Source organism: Periplaneta americana, chromosome 4 (assembly GCF_040183065.1).
Source record: "Periplaneta americana isolate PAMFEO1 chromosome 4, P.americana_PAMFEO1_priV1, whole genome shotgun sequence".
In the NCBI taxonomy this organism is placed as follows: domain Eukaryota; kingdom Metazoa; phylum Arthropoda; class Insecta; order Blattodea; family Blattidae; genus Periplaneta; species Periplaneta americana.
Window position 1 is genome coordinate 62,973,478 of NC_091120.1, and position 19,634 is coordinate 62,993,111.

General features: G+C 35.7%; 2 protein-coding genes across 4 annotated transcripts in view; one reads left to right on the plus strand and one right to left on the minus strand.

Annotated features, from left to right (window-relative positions):
* Positions 1–19,634, plus strand: part of LOC138697839 (atrial natriuretic peptide receptor 1-like) — a 2,249,689-nt gene that overhangs the window by 1,875,342 nt on the left and 354,713 nt on the right. The gene's annotated exons all lie outside the window — the stretch shown is intronic.
* LOC138697841 (hornerin-like) lies at positions 678–11,283 on the minus strand. The gene is made up of 3 exons (XM_069823403.1): positions 11,193–11,283; positions 8,307–8,382; positions 678–5,491 (listed from the first exon to the last, which is right to left on the minus strand). The coding sequence occupies exons 1-3, from the start codon at positions 11,204–11,206 to the stop codon at positions 1,535–1,537; spliced, it is 4,047 nt and encodes a 1,348-aa protein (XP_069679504.1). The 5' UTR covers positions 11,207–11,283; the 3' UTR covers positions 678–1,534.

Genomic DNA, 19,634 nt, shown 5'->3' on the forward strand with positions numbered 1-19,634 from the left:
TGGATGTGTTTTGTGACTAGCAAAATTTGAATCTGTCACTCTGAAATCAGGTACAAGGGTCAGTCCGGTTTTTTTGCCATTATTGTACATCGTCCATTAATTGGTGCAATTCGTTTCTAAGAAACCGCCGATATCTTGAACCAATAAAATGACAGCCATACAAAGGAAAACAAATCTCATGGTATGTTCTAAAGAAAACTCCAGAACATAAAAGTAATTTGAGTTGACTACTCTTCAGAAGTCAATTTCCAGGCCCATGTTTATTTGAAAGTTTTCAATGTTTTATTGTTAGGAATACGTCCCCAAATTATTTGTCACCAATTTGCATACACCCGATATAAGAAAGAAAATTTAAAAAGTTAAATTGGATTAATTTTGAATATATTGTCGACTTAATTATTTTTAATTCTCTGCTAAACTGATTCTTTAATGCTGTATGTGAACAAATTCCAAGCTATAGTTCAATAGAAATTTCCTTGTACAGACTGACGGAATAATAATCAAAGTTATAGCATCAAGGATGCTAAAGACATGTGTTCCCATGGAAGTCTCCAAATCATTTTTGTAACATCATAATACTGTTCGTCGTTATATATAACATACGAGAATGGAGTTAAGAAAGTTAGTTGCTAGGAAGAGGAAATGTGAAACTTGTAAGGCAAAAGATAGAAAATATCAACTTATTGCATGAAGGTTTATTGTTCAGAAAGAATAGTAACACAGTACATAATTATCTCAGTCAACAATTTTCGTTTCCTAGGTAGAAAAAATATATTTCATGTGCTTCTAAACATTATTGCAATGTAGTAAATTGTATTAATTACAACAGTGGTGCAGTAATTTTCATTTACATTATCTAGAATAGAATACCACAACGCAACATTATAGAAATATTATAGTACTTTTACTTACTAATGTGTAAATTTATGTTTCATGACCTAATTTAATAATTTGTTTCAAACCTTTAATCATCACATTCTCATGTAACCAGAAACGGAAACTATTTGTAAAACAATTTCAGTGGTGATAATAAGCATGAAAAAAAAGATAGAGTGCAGGTAGAATAAAATCAAGGAATTGTGCTTCGTAGTGAATTAAGTTAGTAAATTTCTCGTAACTCAGAATTAATATAAATTCATAGGAACAAATTAATTATCATTTTACTCTTAGAAGTAAAATGAAACGTAACCGTGCTCGTATTTATAAAAATATTACCGACAGTACTTCAGCAATACACATTGATGCCACATAGGCAGTACTAGAAACGGAAAGATAGAATAATTGGTACTATGCCTACATTATTTAGCTATCACAATTAATGCACTGTTCTTAACCAAAGTGGAAAGAAAGATGACTGATGCTTTCAATGCCTACTTATTATGCAGGCTTACAGCTAATTTCAAGTACAGAACAAGTACAATGATATCTCCTTAATACCAAATTAATATGAACTTCACGAACAAGAAGAAATAACACACAGCCATATCGATGTTTGCCCATCCATTTCGAGTACTGATATTACAGGTTTGGTAGATTAGTTGGAATGGTGAGGTTCAGTGCCACCCACACCACTGCTACTACTGGAACTGCTAGCACTGCTCGAACTGGAACTTCCAGTGCCACTATGTCCTCCAGTGTTCACAGGACCTGAGCCACTACCATGGGTCATGTCTCCACTATGAAGCCCATCCTGTGATGAATCTGCATCACTTCCATTAGCTGGTGCACCAACTACATCGTTACCATGAACTGTTGAACCATCTACACCGTTTTCAGCATCAGAACTACCATGAGCTGAAGAACCATCTATACCGCTTTCGTAATTAGGATTATCATGAGCTATTGATCCATCTACACCGCTTCCGTAATCAGGATTACCATGAGCTGATGATCCACTCACACCACCGCTGCTACTGTAACTGCTAGCACTGCTCGAACTGGAAGTTCCAGTGCCACTATGTCCTCCAGTGTTCACAGGACCTGAACCACTACCATGGGTCATATCTCCACTATTTCCATAATCAGGTCCATCCTGTGATCGATCTGCATCACTTCCGAGAACAGAATTGCCATTAGCTGGTACACCAACTACATCGTTACCGTGAGCTGTTGAACCATCTACACCGTTATCAGCATCAGGACTACCATGAGCTGAAGAACCATCTACACCGCTTTCGTAATCAGGACTATCATGAGCTGTTGATCCACCCACACCACTGCTGCTACTGTAACTGCTAGCATTACTCGAACTGGAAGTTCCAGTACCACTATGTCCTCCAGTGTTCACAGGACTTGAACCACTACCATGAGTCACGTCTCCACTATTTTCAGAATTAGGTCCGTTCTGCAATGCGCCTGCATCACTTCCATGAACAGAACTACCATGAGATGGTTCACCAGCTACACCGCTACCATGAACTACAGAACCATCTACACTGTTTTCATCATCAGGACTACCATGAGCTGATGAACTATCTACACCGCTTCCGTAATTAGGATGATCATGAGATAATGATCCATCTACACCACTTCCATAATTAGAATTATCATGAGATGATAATCCATCTACACTGTTTCCGTTATCAGGACTACCATGAGCTGATAATCCATCCACACCATTGCTGCTACTGTAACTGCTAGCACTGCTTGAACTGGAAGTTCCAGTGCCACCATGTCCCCCCGTGTTCACAGGACCAGAACCACTACCATGGGTCATGTCTCCAGTATTTTCGTAATTGGATCCATCCTGTGATGTACCTGCATCACTTCCGTGAACAGAATTACCATGACGTGGTGCACCAGCTACACCGTTACCATGAACCATAGAACCATCTACACCGCTTCCGTAATCAGGACTACCATGAGACGATGATCCATCTACACTGCTTCCGTAATCAGGACTACCATGAGCTGATGATCCATCCACACCAGTGCTGCCACTGTAACTGCTAGCTCTGCTCGAACTGGAAGTTCCAGTGCCACTATGTCCTCCAGCGTTCGCAGGTTCTGAACCACTACCTTTAGCGATATCTCCACTATTTCCATCAATAGATACATCCCGTGATGTATCTGCATCACTTTCGTGAACAGAACTATCATGAGATTGTGCACCACCTATACCGTTACCGTGAACTATTGTACCGTCTGCACCGATATCATAATCAGAAATACCATTAGCTGACGATCCATCTACACCGCTTCCGTAATCAGGACTACCATTTGCCGAAGATCCACTTACACCGTGTCCATAATCAGGACTAAAGTGAACTGACGAACCATCTACACCGTTTCCGTAATTAGGACTTCCGTGAACTGATGAACCATCTACACCGTTTCCGTAATCAGAACTACCGTGAACTGACGAACCATCTACACCGTTTCCGTAATCAGGACTACCGTGAACTGACGAACTATCTACACCGTTTCCGTAATCAATACTACCGTGAACTGACGAACCATCTACACCGTTTCCGTAATCAGGACTACCGTGAACTGACGAACCATCTACACCGTTTCCGTAATGAGAACTATCGTGAACTGACGAACCATCTACACCGTTTCCGTAATCAGAACTACCGTGAACTGACGAACCATCTACACCGTTTCCATAATCAGAACTTCCGTGAACTGACGAACCATCTACACCGTTTCCGTAATCAGGACTACCGTGAACTGACGAAACATCTATACCGTTTCCGTAATCAATACTACCGTGAACTGACGAACCATCTACACCGTTTCCGTAATCAGGACTATCATGAAATGACGGACCATCCACACCGTTTCCGTAATCAGGACTTCCGTGAACTGACGAACCATCCACACCGTTTCCGTAATCAGGACTACCATGAAATGACGGACCATCCACACCGTTTCCGTAATCAGGATTACCGTGAATTGACGGAACATTTACACCGTTTCCATAATCAGGACTACCGTGAACTGACGAACCATCTACACCGTTTCTGTAATCAGGACTACCGTGAAATGACGGACCATCTACACCGTTTCCGTAATCAGGACTACCGTGAAATGACAGACCATTTACACCGTTTCCGTAATCAGGACTACCGTGAAATGACGGACCATCTACACCGTTTACGTAATCAGGACTACCGTGAAATGACGGACCATCTACACCGTTTCCGTAATGAGGACTACCGTGAAGTGACGGACCATTTACACCGTTTCCGTAATCAGGACTACCGTGAAATAACGGACCATCTACACCGTTTCCGTAATCAGGACTACCGTGAAATGACGGACCATTTATACCGTTTCCGTAATCAGAGCTACCGTGAACTGTCGGACCATTTACACCGTTTCCGTAATTAGGATTACCATGAACTGACGAATCATCTATACCGTTTCCATAATTAGGACTACCGTGCACTGACGAACCGTCTAGATCATTTCCGTAATGAAGACTACCATGAACTGACGAACCATCTACACCGTTCCCATAATCAGGACTACCATGAACTGACGAACCATCTACACCGTTTCCGTAATTAGGATTAGCTTGGATTGACGAACCTTCTAGACCATTGCAGTAATCAAGACCGTTTCCGTAATCAAGACTACCATGAACTGATGAACCATCTACACCGTTTCCATAATCCGGACTACCATGAAGTGACGAACCGTCTACACCATTTCCGTAATCAGGACTACCATGAGCCGATGATCCACCCACACCACTGCTGCTACTGTAACTGCTAGCACTGCTCGAGCTAGAAGTTCCAGTGCCACTATGTCCTCCAGTGTTCACAGGACCTGTACCACTACCATGAGTCATATCTCTACTATTGCCATTAATAAGTTCATTCCGTGATATACCTGCATCACTCCCGTGAACAGAACTACCATGAACTGGTTCACTACCTGCACCGCTACCGTAAACTGTTGAACCATCTACACCGTTTCCATAATCAGGACTACCATGAACTGATGAACTTTGAACACTGTTTCCGTAATCAGGACTACCATGAATTGAAGAACCGTCTACACCGTTTCCATAATCAGGATTACCATGAGCTGACAATCCATCTAAACCGTTCCCGTAATGAGAAGTGCCATGACCTGATGATCCACCCACATCACTGCTGCTACTGTAACTGCTAGCACTGCTCGAGCTGGAAGTTCCAGTGCCACTGTGTCCTCCATCTCGTGATGGACCGCTTCCGTAATTAGGTTTGTCACGAGCTATTGACCCATCTATACCAATTCCGTAATCAGGACTACCATGTAGTGATGATCCATCTACGAAGCTTCCGTAATCAAGATTACCATGAACTGATGATCCACGAATACTATTTTCGTAATCAAGACTACCGTGAATTGCTGAAGCAGCACTACCGTAATCATTATAATCTGCTGGAATTACACTATGTCCGCTCTTGACGCCAGTGTGTCCATCTCCTCCATTGCCTTGGCCATCTCCTGCTTCGAAACCGGACCCGTAGTCTTCGTATCCGTCATGAACATTTCCCTTTGTGAAAGAAAAAAGAAGCAGCGTTTTAATTGATGTTGTTTTATTCTGTTAGTTAAGCATTTAATAAAGTGAGTTCAAATTTGAAAATACAATTAGGACCGTAATATATGATACGACTATTATCTGCAATTCTCCCTTTTTAAAAAGAAAAACTACTACTGATATGCGTCTTATGAGACCAACATTTTGGTTACGACAAATCTGACCACAATTTAAGTGAAAGAAATTGTCAAGAAATATTATTGATATTGAACATCGCTCATAAGCTTTTGAACTAATAGGAAAAATCATGTGGAAGTATAATTATCTAATACAAGATAACGAAAAGCTGTCTTGTATTACCGTCCTAATCAGAATATGTATCTATGCCGCCTTTTGTCGATGAATAGAAAACTCAAATCTGTAGGCCTACATGACTTATTCTTTTATTTGATTCGGAATTCTTATAATCAACATTATGGTCAATCATGGTTCAGAGGTTATATTAACTTCTCATTATTATTATTATTATTATTATTATTATTATTATTATTATTATTATTATTATTAATATTATTATTACTATTATTATTACTATTATTATCATTATTATTATTATTACTAATATTATTATTACTATTATTATTATCATTATTATAATCATTATTATTGTTATTGTTATTAATATTAGTATTATTATTATTATTATTAATATTATTATCAATATTATTATTATTATTATTATTATTATTAGTATTATTATTAATATTATTATTATTATTATTATTATTAATATTATTATTATTATTAATATTATTATTACTATTATTATTATCATTATTATTATTATCATTATTATTGTTATTATTATTAATATTATTATTACTATTACTATTATTATTGTTGTCTTTATTTCACGATATTTTTACTATGACCGATGAAGACAAAGAAACCAGAATGTTACAATTAGATCGATGTGGTGTGGACATTTAAGAGTTTTAGACGAAAAGACTGCGTCGTCACCTTTCTTCCAACAGAATACAATTGAAATTTTTACGAGTTTCTAAACATCGCTAGTAGGCCTATTAATTCCTGAATTATCTACACAAAAAAGTTACTTGGAACATTAGAATATGATATCCAGGAAACTATTTTTTTTCGAACTGTGTGAGGATTTGGTCAACCGTGGTTTCAAAGTGTTAGAGTACCAGTGTTGCATCGTTTACTCAAAAGGGAAATTTTATAAAAATTTTGGCACTGAAGAAGAATAACCTCACCTCAGAAATGTGGAAAACGTACTTTGTGGTAACTATGCCTTACAAAGGAGGGGTGAGTGACTACTTGCTAATGCAAATGCTGCAGAAAACCATTTAGTAAAGAGCATAGAGTTTTTCTGCAAGACATGATATAATATATTAATTATATACTCACGTAACATCAAATTTAGTGGACAATAAATATTCATTGAGCAAAATTTCCTAGTGTTTTAAGATTTGAAAGCAGGTGGCAAAAATTACGATTCTTTATCTTCCGTCTAGATTAAATTGATCATTACATTTCTAGTATTAAATAAACTGTAATGTGAGAGCCTCCAGGTGCCTACAATGTAGCCTACTTACCGGCAAAGTAAACTTAAGACGCGGAAAATATGTGCAACAACAACGCTGTGGCGTCGTCGAATCGTAATATAAACAGACATCTGGTCGACTGCAGCGCCCTGACCTACAAGGTCAAGTCGGAAGATCGCCTTGTTGGGTAAAATTCTGATTATCTAATAGTAATATACGTTACAAGAGCGGTATGTTGACGTTTTCATGTTCGAGGAAAAGATTGAAAAAGCGAAACGTAGTTGAGCTTTTTTAATTTCCGAGAACATGAAAACTAACATACCGCTCGTGTATCGTACGTTATTTTGTGCGAAGGTCGTTTATTACATACCTGAAAGACGAATTTCTAATTAGTTGCAATGAAATCTCCATGTTGGTTTCTGTTTAATGACGGCAACTTCGGAAAACCAAAATATCTTTCTTCAACTTTGTTGCTATGAAATGTTTTCTGTGTTTTCTATACTCCAGCTGGCCGTGATATAAGTCTGTCTTTTTTTTTCCCCCAGTCTATAAATGCGAACTTAAAACAAACGGTACGGTTTTGTAATGATTTATTTTTCATTTTAATATTCTAACAAATTTATTTATATAACATATTGCAGTAATAACATCGGCATCTGGAATCTTGTTGATTTTTTCACGGCTTCCTTAATGTTACTTGTATCAGGAATGCAATAAGTTTCGTGGAGTAGTAGACTTTTCTTAATTTTTGCAAATATTTAAAAACAATAATTAACATTGCAATTTAGGCGAAATTGCAGTGGTAAGTTTCCAATTTATAATTATTACTATGTTAAACGTCTCTAAAAATAATATGTTAAAAGCCTAAAGCAGTAAAATGAATGTCGCGCTTAAGCGGTAAGAAGAGGGAAATTGTTATGTGTGTTAGGTTGGGAATACTGAATGTGATATTTCACACTTACCGCGTATTGGTTCTGTGCGGAAAACAAGCAAATACGCACGATCTCGCACAAACGTAATTTATAAATAATCACTTCTGACGGTAGGAAAGCGGTTTCAGAAAGCACAGGGAATTCCATTAAGGTAGCTTAGTGGCATCACATCGTCTTGATTGAAACTATATTAATATGAAGAAATACACTGTTCCTCATTTTACTTTTGAATAACATTGTAAGATAAGTGCCAAGTTTCTATCCTGATTTTGAATATCTTGATTTTCTTTGTCACGTCTTGTACTTCTTAGACGGAATTTTGTATATACTTACCCCACTAGGATGTGAAGAAGCGGAAGAGAAAAGCAAACACACAGCTAACATTGATAGTTTCTTCGTCAGGTTCATCCTGTAAAACAGAATGTGTACATATAGTTTATATTCTTTAGCCCATACAGGATGTTTCAAAAGTAATGGTAAAAAATTTGCGGATGTTTACTGAAACTTTTTTGCTTCTCTTCGTTTTCACTTCTCATCTCTAAAGTCTTAACCATCATTTTTAAACACTCTGTATAAATGGGAAAGTATTACATATTTCTCTGTTACAGTTAATATTTACAATATTTAGACCTAACCAGTGTACAGTAGTGGCAAAAAATCCGGACCGACCCTTGTAGCTGACTTCAGAGCCTTGTTCACTCCAGAGCACGATAGACTGGTAACTAAGACTTTCGTGGTTCGAATCCTGCCTGGAAAGGAAACTTATTTTGTTCCTTAGTCATATTTATTCCCCATACTTTTCGATTGCTGGTAAAATTGATGTCCTGGGAATAATAAGTTAATTAAGTAGTAAAATATCGCTGCAATCGCAAAGTATTGGAAATAAATTTGAATAAGGAACAAAAAAAAGTTTCCTTCCCACGAAAGTCTTAGTTACCAGTCTACCGTGCTCTGGAGTGAACAAGGCTCTGAAATCAAGGGTCGGTCCGATTTTTTTTTGCCACTAATGCACATCAGCAATAATAATTGAGTTAGTAGTCTATAATCTTTATAGTTAACATAATTATAATATTATTCTTATAATTCCATTGAATTGTGACATTTTATACATTAAATTATTCTCAAAAGAATAATCAACCTACAGACATTACAATGTACTTACTTATTGGCTTTTAAGGAACCCGGAGGTTCAATGCCGCCCTCACATAGACCCTAAGCTCGCCATTGGTCCCTATCCTGAGCAAGATTAATCCAGTCTCTACCATCATATCCCACCTCCCTCAAATCCATTTTCATATTATCCTCCCATCTACGTCTCTGCCTCCCCAAAGGTCTTTTTCCCTCCGGCCTCCCTACTAACACTCTATAAGTTACATAAATATGTAATGTGTCTAATTAATGTAGGAAAAGAACTTCTTAGATATTTCTAATAGCGTCTGAGATGTCATTCAACTTCCACAAATGTCACTTCATTATCCGTTTAAATTTAGTCTTTGTCGCTCGTTTTCTGAAACTTAAAATTTACATTCTTCTTGGAGTTCACTTTAAACACTTATTGTTAAAATGTGAAATTTTATAAACTTAAAATTTACACTTGTTTTCTATGATAACTAGGAACATTTTTGAGACGTTTTAATGCAAGTTTACAGTCTTCAGTGTTTTTCACATCCTAATAACATGAACTGTATTCTTAGCTCTAGCATTTGGTATTTATATTTTAAAAATAATGAGTCATGAAAATGTTAAAATAATGATAAATTCTATAACAATTAAAAATGAAATATTTACCCAAGAGATAAGTAAAAGATTTTATATTATACGGTATAACAATTTATTAGAATAAAAAATCATTCTCTTTCTCTGAACATAGAGATTCAGAATACAAAAAAAGTAATTTTAATATTAATAATGATTGCATTAATTTGCTGATGAAATTATAAAAATAAATATATTTCATTAACATGTAAATGATAATGTAAGATTTGAAGTGAATCTTTCAGAGTATCTATTAACATTTTTTAATCTAGAAATGGTAAAACCGATGTTCTTAAGGATATGTTGGTTATGTAGTTATTAACATTTCAAAGTAAGGACTAAGTATTCATAGATTTGTGAAAAATGTCAATGAAATACATAATTATAGGACAATTTTCATCCAAAATTTGTAAACGTATCAATCATTAATGTACTGTTTAGACAGTCCTGGGCGTTATTAGCTCAATTGAGTCACTACAGATTTCCCCTCAATTCCCCACTTCACCTCCCCCGGCTGAGACGAGTAGACCGGCAGTTAAGCACTGCTCAGTGATGGATTGTATCATAGCTTCTATGAATCTATCGCTCCGGCTGGTCACCTGAAATCCATTACTGATGCATAGTTCCCACTGTGCGTTTGTTTATAAGATAGTGTAAGCTTTAAGGACATAGTAGAGGCTTTCAGAGTTCCATTCCACATCCCCGTTGTGTACAGGGCTGGTATAGGCTACATGTAAAACTGTCCACTGTTTCTAACACATGCATCGTAATGCTCCTCAGAATTATAGAGCATGCAGACTTTGGAAAGATGTTCAGTTTTATACACATTTACAAGAGTCTAAGTACAATAATGATGTCTTTGAGTCTTTGATTTAAATCACGTGCTTGCAGACGGTGATTAACTTGTGTAAGTTAGGAAACCGCATAAAATTCATGGCTCATTCAATGAACTGACGTTCTATTCAGATTTAATTTCCTAGCTGTCCGTCGCTGATTTTTCTTAGGAGAATGCAGACTTTTCAAACACTATAATATATGCATTGTCTGTAGATGATTTTCTCATCCCGTTTACGTACGTAGGCTATTTCTGTCCGTTGATAGAAAACTGAACCAGTTCGCCTGAATTTACAAACAAAAATCTGTATGAAATTTCTCTTCACAAAGTTCGCATAGTGCTTTCGCACTAGCTCTGCCACCTCAACCAAATATGTATTAACGAAAATAATGGTCTACGAGAAATTATTTTTCTAAATATTCATCATTATTTTGACTAGGCCTATGTGTCTTTCAGAGCCTTCTCCACAACAGTTTAAGTAACGAATTAACGATGCTGCGAATTTAGTTTTTCCCGCACAGCTGCAAATACAACGTAGGCAAACTTCAGTATTCTTTACGTTGGTGCATATCGCATATAAAAGTATGTCGTATGACAATATCTTGTATTGTTAATTCAGTTTTACTTACTTGACATCGCCCATGCTCAGCTATTTCTTCTTCTTCTTTGGTTGCTGTCGCTTCAGAGGTAACTCTGAATTCGTATAAGTTTGTAAATAGTTCGTTCTTATATACCAATTGATGGTAGCAGTGGTGAGCAGTAAATTTGACAGGTTTAATGTATGTAATTCATTACCATAACAGGGATTAAAAAATTATAAGCAAATACAAGTTTTTTATCCGAACGATAGACATTTCAAAGGAAGTACCAGTAAGTGATCAATCAAGAACCCCGTAAGACGGCCGTTAAATGCAAAATTCTGTAGAATCATTGCAACAGGAAGAAATTAACATAGTTATCATCACAAATTTGTCGGCGCAGTTAATATTCAACATGTTCATTTTGAACAACAACTGAGAAATCCATAACATTGACTTCCAAGAATGCACATGGATGGTCACATGCCCAATCTCGACTGAAACGTGTGATTCGGGCCGGGTTCGAATCCGACTTGGGGCATTTACTAAATTGTATTTTTTAATGCTTCCTCAACTGTATGACTAATGTCGGGGTAACCCTACGAAGAAACTTCAGCCTTAACGCCCCAAATACAATTTTACTAACCCCAAAGCCACCTACCTAGAGAACTAGTAGATGTCATTAGCTAAATAACGTATTAATACATATAGATTAAATATCAACGTTCTTTGTTAATTCTTAAAATATCTGAATTAGATTAGAATATTAAACACTTTCCTACGAGTTCGGTTTCGTAGCCAGCTTACATTAAAATATCCAGTATATAGAGCAGTGATCGGAAAATATGACGTCACATAAAATACAGCTCGCAAAATACAGCAAAGGGGAAGTATGAGAGGAGAAGCCAAGGAACATCTTCGCTATTGTAAATTTCTAGTGCGCAGAGACGGACAGTGAACATATACAAACTAAAGAGAAGTTCAGTTAGGTTATATCAATATTTTTTGTTCATTTATTTTTCACTTTTGTTTCGTTTAATTTCTTTTTTCTGCAATTTTATACACAATTAAACATACAAAACTGTACCCAATTTCTAGGACTTTTATAGACTCTAGTTTAACATGGGAAAAGCTTATCAAAAATATATATATTAAATAAATTACCAGCGTTGTTAAATAAATTATAATTTAAATTTTAAAGAAATTGGTGACTTTCGTTTCTCAAAATTAACTAAGATGCACCCACTTTTCGTTCTTTCAGTCGATAATCCGATATGCCTTAATTTTCTCAGTTTCAATACGAGAACATATACAAGACTTGTGAATTTATGTAGGGGAGAGTTGGGTAGTATCGGACATCGGGTAATATCGGACAGTGCGTTTCTTTCATCTACCACCAGATGGTAGTACCCGAATAACATGGTTACGTTTCTGTATGTGACATCACAGAAACATAACCATGTCATTCAGGTACTATCATCTGGTGGTAGATGAAAGAAACTCACTGTCCGATATTACCCTATGTCCGATACTACCCAACTGTCCCCTAAATAGGAAAGTGTTTTGATCTTTGTCAAAGAATCGCATGTGTAAATGCAGGTGTACCAATTTCCCTTCGCTTTGTGTATCTTCAAATATTGCATTTTTTTCAGGTTGGCTTGTTGATTCATTTACGTTTAAACCCCCTCAAGATTTTAAATTCAGTAACATATGGTCAATTTCTCTAAATTATATAAAATGAAAAAAGAGAGTCATAAGCATTGTAAGACAAATTTTTGGCCCAGTGATGAAACCTATATGCAGGCTGAACTGTAAATAATGTCATTAATTTCAAGGGAATTATTCTTTGATATACTTCAAACAAAAACCTAATACAATTTTGCTCGTTTTCGCTTCCTTTTCGAGATAAAAATAGTTTTATATGAAATATTTCATAGCGTGTTTTGGGAGAGCCATTGATTGAATTCCCGATATGCTCAGTCAATTTAAGAGAGCAGTGTATTATGATAATAAGTTAGTGAAAGAAATTGTTTTTTCCCCCTTTAAATGTGCAGAAATTTGATCCGAACAAATACAACATTGTAAAATTCATTATCAGAACGAAAGTTATTGTACATTTATTCGCATCAAATTTCTGCACATTTAAAGGACAAAACTAAAATTGTTTCAATCATTTATTATTACAATACACTGCTATCATAAATTGACTCAGCATATTGGGAATTAAATCAATGGCTTTACCAAAACACGCTATGAAATATTTCATATAAAACCATTTTTATCTCGAAAAGGAAGCGAAAACGAGCAAAATTGTATTAGGTGTTTTTGTTTGAAGTATTTAAAAGAATAACCCCTTGAAATTAATGACATTACTTACAGTTAACTCCGTATATTTCTGGAAATTACCATATGTTAAGTTCTTGGACACGCTGGAATACCCAATACTCTAGTTCTGAATAATGTAGGACTTTCACGTAAGTAAATACAAGTAAATAAGATAAAAACAGGACTGAAAGAAATATAGAGTTCTACGAACATAACATTGGTGTGGTGACAAGGAGCTCAGCACGTTACTATTGTCAGCAGTGATAAAGAAGACTAATGTCATGTAATTATACTGTTCGCTCCGCTTCAAAGAAAATGAGTGAGATAAAAATATTGACTGCAACTGACATGTATAACTTTCAACGTGTTATTAAGTACAAAAATCTTCTTCGAAAATCATCGTATACAGTGCTGTCTAAAGAAAAAAAAATAAATATCAAAAACGATCTTCTTCTTCTTTTTCTTCTTCAGATCCATTGAGTCTCACTGGTCCCTTCATTATTATTATTTATTATTATTTTTTTTTTATCTTCCAATATTTATTTTTCCTCTCGGATTGTAACTCAGGATCTTCCTGGGTGTTCTTGTAACCTCCATCCTTTCGACGTGGTCTTGCCATGCTCATCTGTGTTCGTCTACTTTATCATTGATTTCATAGATTCCTTGGCGGTTCCGAATTTCATCGTTCTATAAATCTATTCCTTCTCGTAACTCCTGAGGATTAGAGATGAACAAAACTAACTGCCGCTCTCGCTCGCTGTGTTCGTTGCATTTGTCTTTCGAGTCTCGTCTCGTCTCGCCTCATCTCGCCTCGTCATTCTCGTGCGCTTCGAGTCTCGCTCATCATTCTCGAAATAGCATTTGATTGGCGTGGAAAGATTTCGTAACTTTGAATAACATAGCCTAAATCATTGAAATGAATAACATTATAAATATTTAAATGAGACAAAAAGACAAAACAGAACAATATCTTAGTTATCAAAATGTTCTGGTTCTATTATATGACATTACCAAGCTTTGGTCTAGGGACACAGAGTAACCAGTATGAGGTATAGAATACACGGAGTATAAATGACGTCATGACCCGTGTGGAAGGGTGACTGCAACAGCACAGGTGGGTCCGTGATGTGCATTACCGTTGTGTGTATTGCTGCTTGGCTGCGGTATGTGTAATAGGCTTCGGCGTAGGGACACATGATTGAAGGTTACAACTCACGTTAATACTTTAGTGGTAGACTAGGAATGTATTGTGTATACTGCATCTGTACAGGGTGAAATATAGTTTGTGCCGTACTGTGACGGACTGTTTACATGTTGAGACACGAAGTAAAAGAGCGCTCCATCTCCCACTTTACTCGACCAACACAACACTATCTACCGTGCGTTCTGAACTTCATGCGTCTCTGTGCCCAGGACCGAAGCCTGGATATTACATATGGTTATATAAATAGAAAAAAAAACAATTCTCAAATAAATTTGCATTTCTAAGAAACCTAAAACATAACGTTAATATCTTTTTACTTTAGATTGCACACTTGATCTCAAACATATGAAAAGAAAATTCCTAGCCTTTTAATAAGGGCCTAGTAATTAAATAAATACTGAAGAACGGATCATTATACACTAAAAGGTAGAGACGATGTTTCAAATAGGCTACTTGATTGTTTATACATATATACAGTAACAGTTCCCAAAGTAGATAAAAGTTCAGTCTGGTATAAACAACTGTGGCAATTCAAGGCTGCTTGACGTTCGGGACTTCGGGAGTGATCAATCTCGACGTCTCGAAACACTCACAACCAGTCTTTACGTCAACGACGCGACGTATACAGCACTGCCGTGCGGGTTTTCGGCTTTGCGGGCGCTGTTAGTCTTGCTTTTTTTTATCGTTGTTCATCTCTACTGAATATCCTCTTAAACACTTAATTTCTGCTCACTATATCCTGCTGCATAATTTTGATATAAAATCATTTATGTTGAATACATTATTTTATTTCTGTGAAGATCTAGAAATCGGTTAGTTTGCATCAATACAATATTTTCTTTTCGTATTTCGTATAACATAAAATAAAATTATGAAGTTTATAACCTGTATATACAGAGTTTAAAGTATTTGGAGGAAATGCATTGCGGTAGTGTCAGGAGCTCTAAGTGCAATCCCAAGAGGATATCGGCACAGCCAGTAGGCCTATAACAATTGGAGGGTTGGAACATATCAGACTTACAATAATAATTTTTAAGTACACTCTACTTAGAAATTTTTTTATTGAACAGAACTAGACTCTTGTGGAAGTCTCTAAATAATCTTAATGATTAAGTTGTTATTTATTTCTCCTCTCTCCTCTTTTTTCCCGTTTTTATTATCTTGATATATTACTTAATCATTTGTATCTGTATGCCATATAGTACGATTTTGCTTTTAAACTGATTTTGATTAGGCCTATATTTAATTTTCTACTTTATTTTATATTCTCTTTATATTATGTAACTGATCTTGACTATTTATAATTTTCTACTATATTTTATGTACTCTCTAAGATATCTTCTTGTCCACTCTTGTGGAGTAACGGTCAGCGCGTCTGGCCGCGAAACCAGGTTCGATTCCCGGTCGGGGCAAGTTACCTGGTTGAGATTTTTTTTCCGGGGTTTTCCCTCAACCCAATATAAGCAAATGCTGGGTAACTTTCGGTGCTGGACCCCGGATTCATTTCACCGGCATTATCACCTTCATTCATTCAGACGCTAAATAACCGAAGATGTTGATAAAGCGTCGTAAAATAACCTACTAAAAAGATATATATCTACTTTTGTGTTGTTTTGTAATCTATCACTTAACTTTGTATTTAATGTGAAATTCATTGAAACCTGGTTGAGTGGAAGAGAAGGCCTTATGGCCTTAACTCTGCCAGGCAAAATAAAACTACTACTACTACTACTACTACTCCTACTACAACTACTACTACTACTACTACTACTACTACTACTACTACTACTACTACTACTAAGTCTGTCGATTATAACTATTATAATCGACAAACTTTCAGATTGTTCTATGTAAGCTTATTTATTAAACATCGAAAATTGTCCAGTGTCAGTATTTAGAGAACTGTATTTGTAATATTTATATGTTTTTGAGTTGGTTATTTTACGACGCTTTATCACCTATTATGGTTATCTAGCGTCTGAATGATATGAAGGTGAAAATCCCAGCGAATTGAGTTGCTCCTTTTTTTAAAACAAAACTGTACTGTTTTTCTTACTTCTTAAAACAAAGTTGGGGGGGGGGGCTTTAAAATCTCTCCTAACTTTTGAATAACGTTTCTTTTCTTCGCATTTTTTACTTCTAGATTCTTAATATTTTTATTGTATTTAGTTTTCCATTTCACATACATTATCAAATATTGGTTAATTTCCCTATTACCAATTTCCTTTTCTTTCATCATAGTAATAGTAATCTCCATTTCAAGTATCCTCTTTAAGGTTTCTTTCCGATTACACTAATCTTGCTAACTTTCAAGCATTAAATTCAACGTGATACACGCCTCTTATGAGCATGATGGCATTTACGGTACACTAACTACCGAGCTTTGACTTACTTAGAGTGTACGGAATGTCTGGAATTAGCATTTTCAGAATAGGTCGTACCTTCTCGATTAATTCAGTCTCATGAATGAACTGTCAATCGCATAAAATCTCCATAAATTCAGTAATGAAAAGAGCTGAAAGAAGGAAATAATTCTCGTTGTGCTTATCGCGATTGTTTCCGGTAAATGAAGTATGCAGATTCCATTCTTTCATAACAGGGACGGGCAACTGGATCTAATAAGAGAGCAGTGAACCGTATGGACGCTAGTCAGCTGCAGCTGAGAGCGCGGTGTTGGTTCTGTTACGTGGTCAGTGGTGGATTTACTCCATTGTTCCAAATATTGAACAAACTTGATGAAATGAAAATACTCTAAAAAGTCTAGTAAATCAATCACGTAAATGTTTAATAGATTTTCTTAATTTTTTAAAAATGATTAATTTAAAATAATTTATGGGGGAATAAATATTTTTTCGACTAGAAATTGGTAAATCCTTTCGTGTTTTAATTATGAATAGATACGAACATTTATAAGTTACATCGTTGTAAATATTTACAATGTAGCATATATTTAGTTCTATATTTGTCTCATATTCTTAGGATAAGTCAGACATATTCAGATGAAAGAACGTAAGTTTTGCGCACACTTCAATTGTTTAATGAATATATATCAGCATTAGTTACTATTTTGATACTTATTAATTTAAAACCGTTGAGATATTAATGATTAATGTCCTGCCCAACTATAAAATGAGATAATTTTACAAATACTTTTCTTTTAGTTCATTATTTTAAATATTTATCTCAAATTCTCAGGAGATACAAAACTGATAAAGAATTTGTTTTCCTAAACAGAAAGGAAGTGTAAAAGGGGAGTAATAATTCGAAAACCTTGTGGTGGAAATGTGTTATTTGTGGCATGTAAAATAAGCCTTTAGGCACGACAGGTGTCTCTCGGAAAATTAATATTCAAGTGTCGCTCAAAGTTGAATTTTGATGTTGAAAAGTATCGTTAAATAAGCCAATACGAAATACCGCGAATATGTATATTATATTGACTATTCTTAGTGTTTTGAATTCTGTTGCACAGTATGTCGCCAGGAATACATCTCAGAGTTATATAACAAGTAAGTCATGTACAGTATGCATACATATAGTTGTACATTATTATAATATAAATAATATATATGTACTCTTATTAAACGCTATATATACAGATTATGTAAATTTATTTTATCAAATATGAATGTTCTAATTATCTGAAATATATTTATTTCCATCGCATTTAAAGCCTATTCAATTGTTTGAGAGAATGAAGTTTTTTTTTTTTTTCCAAAAGAGAAAGGAATATAAATGCAATTATCAAAGCTCGGAACTTGGGGACTTGTGTCTTTGCACGTGGCTAAACGACCGGACTTCAATGTCAACAAATTCCCGCTTCCCGCACGGAGGTACTGTCAGGTCTGCTAGAAAAGTGGTCACTGGCTGGAACAACATATTGATAGTATTATGGTAGGTCGAAACACGTAATTTTATAGCATGTATAATAAAAATAAACATCAGCAATATAGCACATTTACTGTTCTGCTCTGTATATTTTATTACAGTGTATGACTACGAACATTCGAAGATTTTCGAACCCATAACTTCTTCGCCTGTTAGTTAAACATGATTTGAAACGAGAAAAACTTATTTCCACGGCACATGAAATGATGGGAGCAAATTTAAATAAATGTTTTAACTGTCACTGTTTTTTTGTTCGATTTTCAGCAGTTGCTAGCTGATCTCATATCTGAGAAAGATAAGCATATCCTAAATTTTTCTCGAAAATAGTTTTCAATTAATGTGTCACTACTAGGGCAGGTCCCTCTACGACTTGATCCATGGCTATGGACAAATTTTCCACCAATTTAAAGGACTGCAATGTCTTTCAATGAATGCCGTTTCCAGACTTTAGTTTGTGTGTGGCACAACTTACAAGATATAAGCTCTCCATTCGAAGAAAATAATGTATCTCCTCCGAATTACTCCGCGAAATTCTGTACCTAAAATTTAAAAAATGTATTTTCAAACTTCTATAATACCCATTCGAATAACACGTATTTTCTAATTCCTCTAACAGACCATTTATTTGTAATTCTCTGATTGTCATTGGCTTCAACATGACACAGTTTCCTCGTCCGTAGATGTGACCACTTTCTTAGTACATAGACTGTCCTTGAGCGCTTACAGTGCGAGCTTTGTGTACGTTGTACCTGTAACCTTACCATGCACACGACACACAAGTCCCCAAGTTCCGAGCTTTGGCAATTATAAGTAGACAGTGGATGCGGGATGCCTTAAGGTAAAGTGAAGTTGTTTCGTATCAGAGTATATGGCACGTGCCGCGCCGTCCGTCTTTTGTGTACCTGGTGAGTACAACAGCGTACAAAACGAAGGAACCCCGATCCGTGCAGTTGTGTTTTCCTGCTCAAGTATTTAGTACTGTGAATATGTTGTGCTGATCCATTCATAATGGCAAAACGTTAAATTCGCTCAGAGATACGAAATGCAATTAAGAAGTATGAGAGTGACATTTTATATAT

Coding starts and splice junctions, on each gene's coding strand:
- LOC138697841 (XM_069823403.1), bottom strand. Junction 5,492..8,306: donor CTTCTTCACATCCTAGTGGG/GTAAGTATATAC, acceptor TCTTTCACAAAG/GGAAATGTTCATGACGGATA.